The sequence below is a fragment of the Cololabis saira genome, chromosome 18 (genome assembly GCF_033807715.1).
Source record: "Cololabis saira isolate AMF1-May2022 chromosome 18, fColSai1.1, whole genome shotgun sequence".
Lineage (NCBI taxonomy): Eukaryota > Metazoa > Chordata > Actinopteri > Beloniformes > Belonidae > Cololabis > Cololabis saira.
The window spans coordinates 32023365-32039293 of NC_084604.1; the positions used below are offsets into that span (position 1 = coordinate 32023365).

Sequence of the window (15929 nt, forward strand, 5' to 3'; positions counted from 1 at the left end):
AAAAACAAAAATACCATACACTCTGGATTCATTACAAATCAACTGAAATATTGCAAGCCTTTTATTATTTTAATGTTGCTGATTATGGCTTACAATTTAAGATTCCCAGAATATTCAATTTTTTTGAGATAGGATATTTGAGTTTTCTTAAGCTGTAAGCCATGATCAGCACCCATCTTTCTCGTGTTTATTATCATTTGCCACATAATTAAAGCAACATACTAAATTTAAGAAAAAATTACTAATTATCCGATTAGTCGACTAATCGTTTCAATAGTCGGTGACTAGTCGACTATTAAAATAGTTGTTAGTACATATATATATACACACACACACACACACATACATATATATATATATATATATATATATATATATATATATATATATATATATATATATACATACATGCATACATACACACACACACACACACACACACACACACACACACACACACACACACACACACACACACACACACACACACACACACACACACACACACACACACACACACACACACACACACACATATATATATTATAATGTTCTGGACCTTCGCTTCAGTTTTAGTTGAATACCCCTGCTATAAAGTGTTAATATTTAATGGGCCCCGGGCCACTCTGTACTGAAAAAATTGGGCCCCAAGGTCAGAAAGGTTAAGAACCCCTGCACTAGAGGAAACATTCTTTTGGGTTTGGAACGCTTCATCTGACATTATTACTAGAAAACTTAAAATGTATACAAATTTTTTTCATAAATCCTGCCTCAATCCTGCCTCAAGCTCCTTTAAGTAAGGTAACGAAGTATTTGTACTTTGTTACTTGACACCTCTGTTGTTTTTATTCTGTGAGAAAAGAACAAAGTAAACTGTGGCTGGTTTGTTGGCCGGTGACATAAGCAGCTTGTCTGCTTGCATATTTGAGGTTAAGGTGGGTTCGAGGACGTGGAAAGAAATGAAGCAGAGAGAGTTACGCAGAAGACTCAGGAAAAAAGAAAAAAAGGAAAGGACTTTTCGAGCGGCTGCCTGCTCCAATAGACATACTGCACCTATAAAACAAAGGAGAAGTCTAAAAATAACCGGCTGAGGCAGGCTCCAAGTCGTGCGTGCACCTTTTGCAGTAAAGTATCCAAAAACTAACAAACAAACCCTAAAACAGGAACAGAGAAGATGGCCGTGAGTCCTGCGCCGCCAGCAGTGACTCATGGCAATGCTGTCAGACGTGACACCGCGAATTAGCACCGAAATAGAAAGGCAGTTTTTAAACTTCATCTCGGCGGACCGGGAGTGTTAAATTATCTCTCCCTCTCTGTCTCTGTGGCCCAGTTTTTTTTCAGGCTATTGTGTAAGTTAATCTAACTGTGCACAGTTTTAGACCACTGACGCATGCATGCAGGGAAGCGTTTTTTTTTTTTTTTATTCCTCTGTCGTTTGAAAAGTAGCCACGACAAGGAAAATATTCAACTCTCCAACCTCAGTGTGTGTGTTTGTGTTTAAAAAAGCATGCCAGAGCCCTTCGGAGAAGATGCACACTCAGATGATCGCACAAGCGCACTCCTGCTGACTGCCGAGACCACGCTAATCTGTTGGCATGACAACTGGAGTGGAATATTCGCTTGGCCTAGAAAATATGGCTCTGAAGAAAAGATGAATGAGCAGCGAGACATGAATAAAAAACAGCGACATGAACCTCCGGAGAGAGCGCGCTCCGTAATTACGGACCCCACTGTCTTTGCCACGACGCTGCACAATGCCCCGTCTCCTTGAATGACTGTCTCTCCTGCAGCAACGGTGCACTTGCATGGTCCTATGCACCCATGTGAGTGTTGTGAAATACTAGATGACTTCTAACCGCTGTCCCTACACGGAAGACAGTACAGACTCTAAACCGTCTTCAGCGTTCCTGCTTTGAAATGCCAAATAAAGCACTAAATGCCTCTGGCGGTCCGCAGAGGTCAGCAGGGACAGCCAAGAGAAATAACATCCTGGCACCGTGAAACAAGTCTGAATTTATGGTTTAATTCCAGCTGAAAGCTTGAGAAGAGACAGCGAGGATGAGGAGCCTTTTACTGTTTCTCCGCATGATTGCGTAAAGACCTTAAGAGTTTCTTTACCCCTGAGAGTTGATGCTGAGCATCTGGGAAGCGTTGTTGGGAGGTTGGGTCTGGGATGAGGTTATCTCGGCTCTCCTGTTGGACCAACACGTGCATGCATCATTTATCACGGCGGAAGCAAAGCTCACGTTGTGGTATTAACAGAGTTCAAGCGGTGTGTTGGGAGTATTCAGCTCCATCTGGTTTCAAAACCAGACGTGCAATTATAAGAACGACAGTCCCGTTAGTAATATGCTGTCCTCCCATAGTCCTGCATGCCCCTGACTAATCCCCCCCCCCCTTCCCTCCGAGGCTAGACGCCAGTTGCCACAATAGAAATTAAGCAGAATTGTATCTGTGTCTGCTTGGCTTAAAGTTATTTTCTACTCTGAGCCGTCTCTGTGAGAGTTTCAGCGACGGCGGTGGGGGGGGATTTAGACTTTGAATGGTCCTTTATGTCTCTGCAAAGACGTCCAAATCCTCTGACATAACGTGGAAGTATCGGCAGACGGGAAACACCATGAAGAGATCCCTCACAGGCTCCGAACACACAAGTTCATCTGCTGCCACCTGAGTGGAATCTGAGTAGGAGACCTTTGAAACATTTTCTTTTCTGATTGTAAAAGATCAACACATCCTGCTCAGAAGAAGCTGGGAGTGTGGACTCAGCGGGCTCAGCCGTAACCAGGGCTCAAGGAGGAAGTCAACAAGCTCCTCATCAACAGGCCTTTTTGACTTCATTGACACCTCTCTGCAACGTTGCATGGACATCGAGGGGAGCGCTGCTGGATTGGCGGACTGGGATGGCGGGTAGGAATGGGCGATATTTTACCGTTCACGATATACCGTCAAAAAAATTCCCCACGGTAAGAATTTGTCATCTCGCGGTAAAAAAACGATAAATTCCCGTTGATGACGTTTTTGTGTAAAGCCGGATTTATGGTTCTGTGTTAAATCCACGCACAACGTACGGGAAGGAAGGAAGGAAGGAAGGAAGGAAGGAAGGAAGGAAGGAAGGAAGGAAGGAAGGAAGGAAGGAAGGAAGGAAGGAAGGAAGGAAGGAAGGAAGGAAGGAAGGAAGGAAGGAAGGAAGGAAGGAAGGAAGGAAGGAAGGAAGGAAGGAACGAACGAACGAACGAACGAACGAGCGAACGAAGATATGAGTCAGAAAGAAAGAAAGAAAGAAAGAAAGAAAGAAAGAAAGAAAGAAAGAAAGAAAGAAAGAAAGAAAGAAAGAAAGAAAGAAAGAAGGATAAATTCCTGTTGATGACGTTTTTGTGTAACAAACATGGCGGATCTGAGAGCGAGATAGATTTATAGTTACAAAGGTGGAGTTGAATTGGTATTTTTTTTATCGTCATTTTTATCGTTATCGGGATAAATGCCAGAAATTATCGTGATACATTTTTAGTCCATACCGCCCATCCCTATATCCCACTAACCTCGACACATACAGTTCGCCAGTACTTTGAATCTTCTCACATTCCCAAAGACAGTGCAATCTTGTTCCTAATCTAGTTTTACATTTTTGACAGTTTAAGAAGGGGGACCTTCTGTCGAGACAGTCTGCAAGAGGACGGGACACTCGGTCCGTTGTTAAGGTCCAGTCTGTCCCTAGGTCAATGGAACGAAGGTTTGGTCCAGGTTGTCAGACCGTATCCAAGCCGATGGATGGATGGATGGATGGATGGATGGATGGATGGATGGATGGATGGATGGATGGATGGATGGATGGATGGATGGATGGATGGATGGATGGATGGATGGATGGATGGATGGATGGATGGATGGATGGATGGATGGATGGATGCAATAAAAGACCCAGACTATGCACATCCAGTTCTTTCCATCTGCAACAGTCTTTCAGATTTCAGATCTGAGCTCTTTGTGTCACAGCAGCACTTCCACTGATTTTGGCTGACGTAAATCTGTGTTGCATTATTTACACTGTATTCTTCATAACCCACTTTTTCCTCTCGATCCAGTGTTTTCACAGATTCGGTGAGACAGATCGAGGAAGTCTGTCAAGACAAAGACTGTCAAAGCTGGATTTTCAGGCGACTTAAATGCTCCGGTCTGTTCCCGCTAGGAATGGGCGATATTTTTCCGTTCACGATAAACCGTCAAAAAAATTCCCCACGGTAAGAATTTGTCATCTCGCAGTAAAAACGATAAATTCCCCTTGATGACGTTTTTGTGTAAAGATGATTTATGGTTCTGCGTTAAATCCACGCACAATGTACGTGAAGGAAGGAAGGAAGGAAGGAAGGAAGGAAGGAAGGAAGGAAGGAAGGAAGGAAGGAAGGAAGGAAGGAAGGAAGGAAGGAAGGAAGGAAGGAAGGAAGGAAGGAAGGAAGGAAGGAAGGAAGGAAGGAAGGAGGGAAATGAGCCAGAAAGAAAGAAAGAAAGAAAGAAAGAAAGAAAGAAAGACAGAAAGAAAGACAGAAAAACGAACGAACGAACGAACGAACGAACGAACGAACGAACGAACGAACGAACGAACGAACGATAAATTCTCATTAATGACGTTTAGTAGCATTTAGTATCTTTTAGAGCAGTGTTTTGGGGGCTACAAAGACTGAATGTGGTGATAGATTTATAGTTACAAAGGTGGAGTTGAATTGGTATTTTTTTATCGTCATTTTTATCGTTATCGGGATAAATGCCAGAAATTATCGTGATACATTTTTTAGTCCATACCGCCCATCCCTAGTTCCTGCTATGCTTCGTTACACACTACACCTTCATTTCTCAACATAAACCTGCTATTCAGGGGAATCTCGATCTTGACTTAATAAGCACTTTCTGGATTGGTTTACGAAGCCTCTGGCTGTCGTCTGTCCAACTCAAGCCGTGCACCAGCATAAACACAGTAATATGCTCCCAATCAACCTGGCATAAGTCAATGAATCAGATGGATAAGCAGAAGCACCTTTCTCGACGACGAGAGGGAGGGGAAGCAAGCAAGAATATGAGGAATAAAACTCACGCACCAAGTATACCGTAGGAAGGAGATTCAAGAGGGACACAGAAATGATGTGCAACTCAGCAAACTGCAGGGGTGGGTTTGAAAAGTGCAGGCTTCTCCATTAGGAAAGAGCTGGTACTTCCCAGCAGCGAGGCCAGAGCAGCTTAAAGAAACATTCATTATCAAATGTCAGGCATAAGAAAGTGAAGAGATTCCCCGGAGCTGCTGCTTCCTCGTGGTGCCGTTAACTTCTGCTCCTTATTGCAGACACTCACACGCCGAACAGCTATGATCCATTTAAGCTTTTTCTGAAAGCCGTTACTGTAGGTCAAGTGCTTTCCATTGAGGATCCATTTGCACCTCTTGGTATATAAAACCAGTACTGGAGTTAAGGGGGGATGAGGGGGGATGGCATCCCCCCCTGAAATAAAAATGGTCCAAATCGTCCCCCCTGTAAAACTGCCATCCCCCCTTTTCCATCCCTTATGTAATTTCATCAATGAATGTGGTTTTACTTCTATTTCAACATTTAGAGTCATCACCAGAAAAATAACACCAGAAAAATGTTACAATTCTCACCTGTTTCAAGTAAATTTTCACTTGAAATAAGTAGGAAAATCTGCCAGTGGGACAAGATTTATCTTATTATTACAAGCAAAAGAATCGTGTTCCACTGGAAGATTTTTCTACTTATTCCAAGTGAAAATCTACTTGAAACAGGTGAAAATTGTTGTTTTTTCCAGTGATGAGTCTTGTTTTAAGTGTAATGAGATTTTTTTTACTAAAATGAGACATATTAACTAGAAATAAGACAAATATTCTTGTTAAGATTTTGAGTTTTTGCAGTGATCCATTTTACTTATCCTGTGAAGGACAGAGTCATATTGATAAGTTCAGAAAACGTAAGCCTAGTGGATATTTAAAGCTTACAGAAGGCTGCATTTAACTGCTGCTTTGTCATTCCTGCAGTATTTCTGCAGGTGTTTTGGTCACTGCTATTATTTATAATATATTATATTATTTGTAATCAGCACAAATTTTCTGTCCCCATATGATAAAATCCACCATCCCCCCTGATTTCTTTTTACAACTCGAGTACTGTATAAAACCCACTCTCAGACATCTGTAATTTGCTGAGTCATGCTGCTCTAAAAAAGAAGCGGTGCATTCTTCCCGATAGTGCTGCAGACCGTCAGTCAGCGGATTCAATGACCTAGAACGCTCGCCTTCCAGCAGCGCTTCCTCGCGTATGACAGGCATGTGTGCTGGCCTTCGTCTTTCATCTATCGTACTGCGACCAGTTTGGCGAAATTATACAACCACGTGGTTTCCTCTGGGAATTCTGAAAGAAACATAAAAGCCTCTCTAACGTCTCAAGACACAGTCATCGGCTTACTGTACATTACGGCAGCTTTTTGGGTTTAAAAGCTTTCTAGGTGAACGAGGAGGGTGAGCTGAAGGGCAGAACATCCCAAGATAACTGACATCCCACAGTGATGGAGAGCGATGCTAAGTCCGGACCAGAAAACCTGAATGATGCTTTCAGAGGAAGAAGGCCATCGGTATATTTCTGACCTGTCTAAGCCTTTACTACCATCAGTTTAACGGATCGGACACCACATGATCTAACGTGAACTGGGCCATTTAAGGTAAACGATGGGAGCCTGATACTAAGAACTCTGGTAAGTGTGGCTCCAAATATTAGACTAAGGCCCTGTCCCAATACCCTCACTACCCCTACTTTTCAGCCCTACCCCTACATTTTGCGCGTTCCCGTGAGGGTAGTGGTGTCCCAATTCCTCTTTTCACCTAGTGGTAGTGGCTTAAACAAGGGGGAGTGGCTATGAATCTGGCCCTAGGGAGCGAGGGTTTTCAGATGCACCCTAGCTGAACTAGGGCCAGATACATTTCCCAGAATGCTTTTCGTCGTCATTTGCGGACTGAATCAAAAAAAAAAACATGGCGGACATTTCTTATTTTTTTGTGAATAAAATCAACAGTTTGAGAACAATAGTTTCTGCATAAAAATGCGTTTTGATTACATTTCTAGCGAGAAATATATATTTTACTTTCATAATATTCACTCAGTGAATGTATATAATCACTCGCTTGCCCGTTGTTGCGAAGTCTTTTTCAAAACTCGCCAGAATAATGGCTGATTTATGGTTCAGTGTTACACCAACGCAGAGCCTACGGCGTAGGTTACGCAGCGACGCGCGCCGTACGCCATACCCTACGCCGTAACCTACGCCGTACGCTCTGCGTCGATTTAACGCGGAACCATAAATCAGCTCCCGAACAACAGGCAGTTTTGATCCTGAAATTTTCGGAGCAAATTTCTTAACAGGCGTAGCTACAACTGTTAGATTTCATCTATTAAACCAACATTTATTTTCCTAAATGATTTATTTCAGCCAGCGGTAATTCTCCACAGAGCTGCAGGTTTCTCCCCAGAACGAGGGCGCAGGTTGACCCGGCCGTGAGCTGCTGCTGCTCCCGGGCCGGCGGCTCTTCTCTGAAAACATCAGGTCAAATTTCTTAACAGGCGTTATTTGGATAAACTGAGCCCAGGTTGGGGATCTTAACGGTTACTTTTACGCCTGAAAAAATATTAAAACTTAATAAAGTGGCATATTAACAGGGCTACAGCGGAAATTAAAACAGCTTTTAGCTCTCGGCTTCCTGATATGGTGTGACGTTTGTGCAAACGCAACTACGCTTGCGTACCCGAACGTAAACCACGCAGTGACGTAGCAAGCAAAATTTAGGGGCGGTGCTGAAAAGTAGGAGTAGTGGGTGTATTGGGACAGTGCCCTAAAATCTGTGGCTTCTTTTTTAGGGGTAGTGGTAGTGAGGGAGGGCTAGTGGTAGAAAGTTGGTTGTGTATTGGGATTGGCCCTATCTAAACTAAACTAGCGTATCAGATAAGCACAAGGCGACCGTAGGAAGAAAAGTCTCACTTTTAACAAGAGGAAACCCCCGGCAGAGCCAGACTCAGGAGGAGCAGCCATCAGCCTCCAACGACCTTTGAACTAAGTCATTTTAGGCTTCTGAATAGATAAGTGATGTCGTTTATTAGAAAAGTCACCACAACATGAAAACTCCCTGCTCCTCCAGAAACCTGCCAGTTATGCCCAGAGCTGGGTAGTAACGAGTTACATTTACTTGAGTAAGTTTTGGGAAATTTTGTACTTTTAGGAGTAGTTTTGAATCACTATACTTTTACTTTTACTTGAGTAGATTTGTGAAGAAGAAACTGTTCCTCTTACTCCGCTACATTAGGCTACGTTGAGCTGTTACTTTTCTTTTATCCCTTTTATCTGCGTACGCGTCAATCTCATGACATCACTGGGTGATTCTTTGGGAAAAATGTTTGTTTTTGCATGTTTTGTCACATATACACAGACTCAAACACACACAGAGTTTCTATGAGTTCATGGGCTTGTTCTAGTTCTGCTTGGTTAAAAAAGAAAAGTACAAAGGCTTGAAATTTTGTGCTACTTGTGCTTAATTTATTTTTTTATTCTGTTATTATTTTATTTATTTTATCATTTATTAAAGTACTTGAATTTACTTTAAGATTATTTTAATTTAAGCTATTTTTTATTAATTTTAATTTATTTTATTATATTATTGATTTAATTTGCCTGAAGATGATTATTTTGTACTTTTGTCTGTTTGAATGGTTGTGTTAAAAAAATAAATCAGACGTTACTCAACAGTTACTCAGTACTTGAGTAGTTTTTTCACCAAGTACTTTTTTACTTTTACTCAAGTAATTTTTTGGATGACTACTTTTTACTTCTACTTGAGTCATATTATTCTGCAGTAACAGTACTTTTACTTGAGTACAATTTTTTGGCTACTCTACCCAGCTCTGGTTATGCCTCATATGGTTAGTTTTATCTTTACCACGTCAACATAAACATGACTTATTAAAGGCTGTCTCCTTGTTTTGATTGGTGATGTTAATCCTGAATAAACCCCCTGTTGTAACCGGTTCCCACATGTACCCTGGCAGAGTTTCGGAGCTGCAGTAACTCGAGCTTTCTTAGCACCGAAGAGGCAACGTCTTTGTGGCTGGAGCAAAAATAAAAGAGCCAACAAAGAACAAAGAGTTGGTTCTAAGTTCAGCATCAGAACCAAACTAACACTGGAAACGCTTCAGTGAAAACAAGACTTCAGTCTTCTTTATAAACTGTGACTTTCAATCACAGTTTCATTTAGCTGCCTGCTAGAAGAGACAGAGAACTATGCAAATCCAAGCAGCTCTTTGGGGAATTGGATTGTGTTTAACTAGAGTACCGCTCGCCTGATGCCAACTTGTATCGGCTCCAGCTCGCCTGAGACCCTGAATGCAATAAAGCAGATATGGAAAATTATTGAATACATCAATATACATAATATACAACAAGTGTGAGAGCAGAGACCAGGACAAGAACTAAGGGACATGAAACCTCGGCACAAAGTAAAACGTAAATGCCTCCAATAAGAACGATCATACCAAGGTGAAGTCAAAGCTTAGGAGCTACGCTGAAGGATTTGATGCGTTGGATTGGTTACATATGATTGAGTTTGTGGTTTCGAGCTTTTGTGGACTTCAGTTCCATGATGGAAATAGTCTGCAGCCACAGTTCCACCGAAACAAGACACAAGTGGGTTCAAACTGCACCTTGGAGTCATGTTTATGGTTAATGCATCAAACTCAAATACTCCAGTTGCACAAACAACAACACAAAGGTTGGAAATGCAGTTTTTTTCCTCCTTCGTGGCTTAATAGATAAAAAAAAGACAAATATTTTTGCTTAAAATAAGGCAATTTTGAATCTCCTACAATCCTTGAATGGATTGAAATAGTTAATGACATCTACAATATGGAACGATTGACTTTTTCTTTGAGACATGCTACCAAGAAAGGTGAAAAATACTGGCAAAAATGGAAGTCCTATTTGAACCTAAAATGATTTTCTGTATGTGTTTGGTAGAAGAAATATGCCATTGTTTTTGTATTTCCCCTCTGCACAAAAAGAATGGACTTTTGAGTTATGTAAGAATGGGAGACATCTTCCATCTCCCTATAGAACGCTTAGGATCTACAAGAAACAGAGTAAAGGATCTAAAATCCTCTAGCACCCCAATCGGCACAAATGGACACTAAGGACCCAATATATTTTGATAAAAATGTAACCTGCACCCATTCAATCTGGTTTCTACAATATGCATTTCTGACCCTGTCTGTCTTATGTTTTGTTTTTGTTGAAAAACTAAATAAAAATAAAATATTTTAAAAAATAAGGCAATTTTGACTATATTTATGGATATTAAGCCTATTTCTACAGGGGCTGTTTTTGCAGTGTAGAAACTGTCTTCTCTGTGTTGACCTCTGCTGGTTGCACTTGAATGACACACATCACACAATAAACGGCAGATCTCAGCAAACTCCTCGCGCTCAGCAAACATTACTGAGGCCTTTAACCAACTTCTCTGAAAAAAAACATAATCGACGCTTGAAGAAACACATCCTTGTTCGATCAACCCTTCAACGGTGCCGTTGATTCTGTAGCCTGTGACATCAGTGGTGAAGGAAGTACGTGAGCGGCTTTACAGATGCAAAATACTTCTCCAAACATTATCCATGATATTTCTACACGGTTACATCACTTCATTAATGCTGTGTTATCAACGGAGGTGGAGCTCAACATGTCAGGCTGCAACTTATGACAAATGTCATTAATTTATTCACTTGATGAAGAAACTGCGCGTGCACATGTTTTATCCAAATGGTAGCTCAGTCCGCACCTGCTCATTACAGGAATCCTGACTAAAATGGGAGCAAATTCACACAATTTGAAATGTCAAAATCACTGAATACAACAAAGAAGGTTTCTTGTAATTTTGCATAAAACCAAGCATTTAAACTCTTCCTTTATATGAGATATAATCTAACAGAGATGCAACTGATCTAACCAATTATTGGTGTCAAATACTAAAATGATCAAAAAATGTCAGTCTAAATTCAAACTTTTACGTTTTTGTTGTTGCTCTACTTGATTGAAACGGTTCAGATGAAATATTGATGTTTTCAACCTATGGGACGTGTCGGCCCACATTGATCTTTTTTTTTCTGCAGCTTCTGCACTTTTATCGCAACGATTGACTTTAAAAACAACAGCAACAACAACCTAGTTTGATCAATATCTGTTATCCAGAGATATACAACAGGACCGGAACAGGATCCCAACTCAAAATTGGCAGGTTGGTAGATCTCTAATTTTACGTGTCAATATATTTAAAAGGTCTCAGATGAAAAGGCAAGTCAAAGACAAGAATAGTTTCTTGAAAAATTGTGATTTTTTTTACAAGGAATTATGCTCAACCGAGGTACTAGGATTTTTTCTACTTTATTAAACTAATCAGAATCAGTAGATCTCAACGTAAGGGCTTATTTGTAAGGTAACAATGAGCTTGATGCGTCTACCTTGATTAAGATCATGGTTTTAAGCGTCATGCTCTGCTGCAACCACCAGCCGCTGCTCCTCCTAGCTCAGGGGTCGGCAACCCGCGGCTCTAGAGCCGCATGCGGATCTCTAGCGCCGCCCTAGTGGCTCCTGGAGATTTTTCAAAAATGTTTTACCTTTTTTTCTTCTTTTTTTCCTTTTTTTCTCTTTTTTTCTCTTTTTTTCTTCTTTTTTTTCTTTTTCTTATTTTTTCCCTTTTTTTCCTCTTTTTTTCTTCCTTTTTCCTTTCCTTTTTAATCTCGACATTTTGACTTTTTTCTCAACATTTTGACTTTTTTCTCGAAATTTGGACTTTTTTCTCGACATTTCAACTTTTTTCTCAAGATTGTACTTCAACATTAATCTTGACATTTAGACTTTTTTTCTCGAAATTTTGACTTTTTTCTCGACATCTCAACTTTTTTGTGCATAATGAAAAAAAAATCTTCCCGCAGTAATAACTAATATAGATACATGCAGCATGTGTTTGCCTTCATTCTAAGGCTTATACAAGACTTTTCATTTTTTGCGGCTCCAGACATATTTGTTTTTTGTGTTTTTAGTCCAATATGGCTCTTTCAACATTTTGGGTTGCCAACCCCTGTTCTAGCTCATAAACCTCAATGTCTTATATTTCCTTCATCCGGGCCTCTTGCTGTCTGCATGTACGGCTGTGGATTTCTGTGCATACGTGCACCATATGTGCCGCTGTGGTCTAGTGCACTGGTTGTCATGGTTATTATGTGTCTATCCTGTGGTTACCATGGCGCACAGCCGGGTACTAATTGAGGCAACGCCTCAGAAAAAGGTTTTTCCAAGACATGAACCACTTCACATTTCACTTTCTCCTTTAATTCCACCTCCATCCATCTGACACAAACTGTTCTCTCTCCATTCTGCTTAGCTTAGCTTTTCTCACCATCCCTCCCCCTCTCATTCATCTTTCCTTCCCCTTTCATTTCCGTCATCCCTTCTTCTTCTCCCTCACTCAGCTCTAATAAGCGTAACTTATGAATAATATAACTACAGATACTGCCGTGCCGTCCATCGCATCTTTTATATTTCCCTGCGAAACGGGTCACTGGTTCGACTCAAACTTCAGCAGCAAGCAGCAGTCTGTTAGCGAATGTGGATTTGCATCAAATCGTCTGCCCCGAGCGAGTACTTTCACTGCAAAAAATCTAATTTGTGAGCTGTGATTTCTTGAATTGGTTTTCTGAAAACACGCCACACTTTAAAGCTTTTTAATCCGTGTGCGTCTCTTTCAGCGGAGGAGAGGTGTGGAGCACAGCAGGAGACTGGTTTTTCATTAAAGCTTCAGTTCATAAAGACACATCAAACAGCGATATTTGCTGACGCTTTCTAATATTTGCTCATGGGAACTCTTTACAGAAGACCATTGATGTCAAATTCCAGTTGACCAAACCCTGGTTTTATTGTCTTATTGTGTGAAAATCCCCCCTCTCTGGCTTCCTAAACTCAGTTGATGGGATCCGATCTACAGCAGGGATGTAATCATCAGAAATATGATGAAATGTCGCCTGGATCACGGATAAAACAAAGCATTAGGTTAAGCCCCGGCTCTGTTCTTTACATGCCCCCCTCTTGCAGCTCCATATTATTTCTTTTCTTCTGCTGTGAACAGACTCAGACTCTCGTGACGCCATCGGGGAGCTCGGCCAGGCTGCGATAGTAATACGCTGTAACCCAGCATCGCCGCTCCACCGACCTGCAGGCCTGGCCAAACCGAAAGCTGCTTAGTGTGGCAAAACTCGGGCTGAGTCCCTTAAAGCTGCACTAATCAGAGCTGTTAGAGGAGGAATCGTCAAATGTATCGCATATGAGATTACGAGGACGTCTCAAGCTATGGATGGGGAAAAAATTGATGAGAGCGTGGATTGTGATGGATGCAAGAACAGATGCCTGAAATCATTGTGCCTGTGTCTTTTCTTGGTCTCAAAGCATTTATTGAGTTCCCTTTCTCCCGAGTGCAACAGCTCCATCCAACACAGTCGCGTTTCTCCAACAAGACAAAGAACGGGGAAGCTGTTGCTGTTCTGAGCATGCGTCCTCGGGTGCTCTGCGAGCATGACGGCAGCTGTCGGGCTGTGGATGCAACAAGCCAACCCCGACGCACTTTTCACCACTGATCGGAGAGAAAGTAAGAGAGAAGTGCAAACACTGAGAACAAAAGAGCCATGCAGGCGCCCAATAAGAGGGGCTGCAGATGCCTGGATGGTAAATATAACAACTGTGGCACTGTCAGTCGCCTCTGTCCAAACTTGGCAGGCTCCTTCACAGGCCATCAATGCCCCCTGGTTCTCCCAGGAGCCCAACACTTTTATGCACAGCTAGTTGATACATTACCATGCAGCCCCATCCCCCTGCAAGGGCAATCAGCTACTCACAGCAGCACTCATCATACACAGAATCGCCTTATACGTGGCAGCAGCAGGGGATCTGCTGGGAAATCCAATCATGGGGCTCTAAATACAATTTGCATGGATCTGAAAGGCAGCTAATATTCACATAAGACTCGGCCTCCAATAATAAATGCATTTCCCCCTTTCTTGATGGATCTATTGTAAACACCTTTCACTGTTTAGGGAGGCCTACCTGACTTTGAACTCAGCAAGCTGTGGTTGCAACCCCGGATCCGCACAGTAGATCTGGGGAATATAAAACCGGTGAGACTGAAGGTTGATGTCCATGGTGTCCGCGCAAAGTAGATGCAAAGGTCAAGACCTTTGTAAAATCCCTGACAAGCGCCTTGTAATCTGCCGCCTCAGGTGCAGTTCTCCTTTGTCTGTCTTGAATTTGCCTTGCTGACACTCCCACTAAAGGCTGGAGTTGAGCAGAAGCATTCCAGTCACCAGTCTCCTCCAGCGGTCACAGGGATGCAGAAGCGCTACCACCGAAAAGGCATCCCCTTCCCCTTCATCTCCTCCGTGCACCGAACTCTCAATCCCATCAGCTGCTGCCAGGCACCGAACAGGCACACTAACCTATTTCCCCACTCTCGGGCGGCTACAGTCAGCAGCTGCGAGAAGAGGAACAAAGATGACTCCAGTCAAAGGTGCTTCCTCCCCAATGTATCACAGGGAAACAAAACACAATACGTAAAAATCCGGACTTTTCATCACAATGTCATCCTTTTGCTGGTAAAGCTGCAATTTTGGGGGAAAAACGAGGAAAAGAAAGGCTGAAATGATGAAGTCACTCCTCATCCACGTAGCGAGAAGAATGAATGGAAATGAGAGTCCTTTGGTTTTTACGCTTCGGAGACGGAAGGAAAAGGGAGGTGGTGGGAGGGGGGGGGGGGTTAGAGCGATGGAGATAGAGAGAGATTCCCGGTGCTGTGAGGCGTTGCCCTCGTGCCGTCTCTCCTCCCTGTGTCTCATTGGATTACCTCCCCCTCCTCCCTTTGCTCCCTCCCTCCATCCTTTCCATTCTCTCCTCCCAGCTGTGACGAGAGATGGGCCGCCGCTCCGGAGGCTGCTGGTCCTCCCCCCTCCTCCTCCTCCTCCTCCTCCTCCTCCCCTCCTCCTCATGCCGCCTGATTGGCCGAGGCGGGGATGCGCAAGTCCGCACGGAGAGAGGGAGCAGGAGGAGCAACAGATTTTAATTCATCTGATGGCTCCCGTCTTTACTCGCATGTGATTTGATGTGGCATGAGAAAAGCTCCAAAGGCAACACACAAATACATGTGCGCACACATGCACACTAGGGATGGGCGGTATAGACAAAATAATTTATCACGATCATTTCTGGCATTTATCCCGATAACGATAAAAAAATACCAATACAAAAACGTCATCAACGGGAATATTTCTTTCTTTCTTTCTTTCTTTCTTTCTTTCTTTCTTTCTTTCTTTCTTTCTTTCTTTCTTTCTTTCTTTCTTTCTTTCTTTCTTTCTTTCTAAGCTCATGTCTTTCTTTCTTTCTTTCTGGCTCATTTCTTTCTTTCTTTCTTTCTTTCTTTTATGCTAATTTCTTTCTTTCTTTCTTTCTTTCTTTCTTTCTTTCTTTCTTTCTTTCTTTCTTTCTTTCTTTCTTTCTAGGCTCATTTCTTTCTTTCTTTTTTTCTTTCTTTTATGCTCATGTCTTTCTTTCTTTCTAGGCTCATTTCTTTCTTTCTTTCTTTTTAGGCTCATTTCTTTCTTTCTTTCTTTCTTTCTTTTATGCTCATGTCTTTCTTTCTTTCTAGGCTCATTTCTTTCTTTCTTTCTTTTTAGGCTCATTTCTTTCTTTCTTTCTTTCTTTCTTTCTTTCTTTCTTTTATGCTCATATCTTTCTTTCTTTTTAGGCTCATTTCTTTCTTTCTTTCTTTCTTTCTTTCTTTCTTTCTTTCTTTCTTTCTTTCTTTC

At 42.0% G+C, this 15929-nt stretch overlaps 1 protein-coding gene across 4 annotated transcripts in view; it reads right to left on the minus strand.

The window, feature by feature from the left end:
- Nucleotides 1-15929, minus strand: part of evlb (Enah/Vasp-like b) — a 92327-nt gene that overhangs the window by 49557 nt on the left and 26841 nt on the right. For 3 of the 4 annotated variants that reach the window (XM_061707227.1, XM_061707226.1, XM_061707224.1), the window contains exon 1: nucleotides 14179-14853. The exons of the other annotated variant lie outside the window; for it this stretch is intronic. In XM_061707227.1, coding sequence (XP_061563211.1) covers nucleotides 14179-14273 — 95 coding nt within the window. In that variant the 5' untranslated portion in view covers nucleotides 14274-14853. Of the gene's footprint in view, nucleotides 1-14178; nucleotides 14854-15929 lie in introns of those variants that run through there. 4 annotated transcript variants of the gene reach the window in all.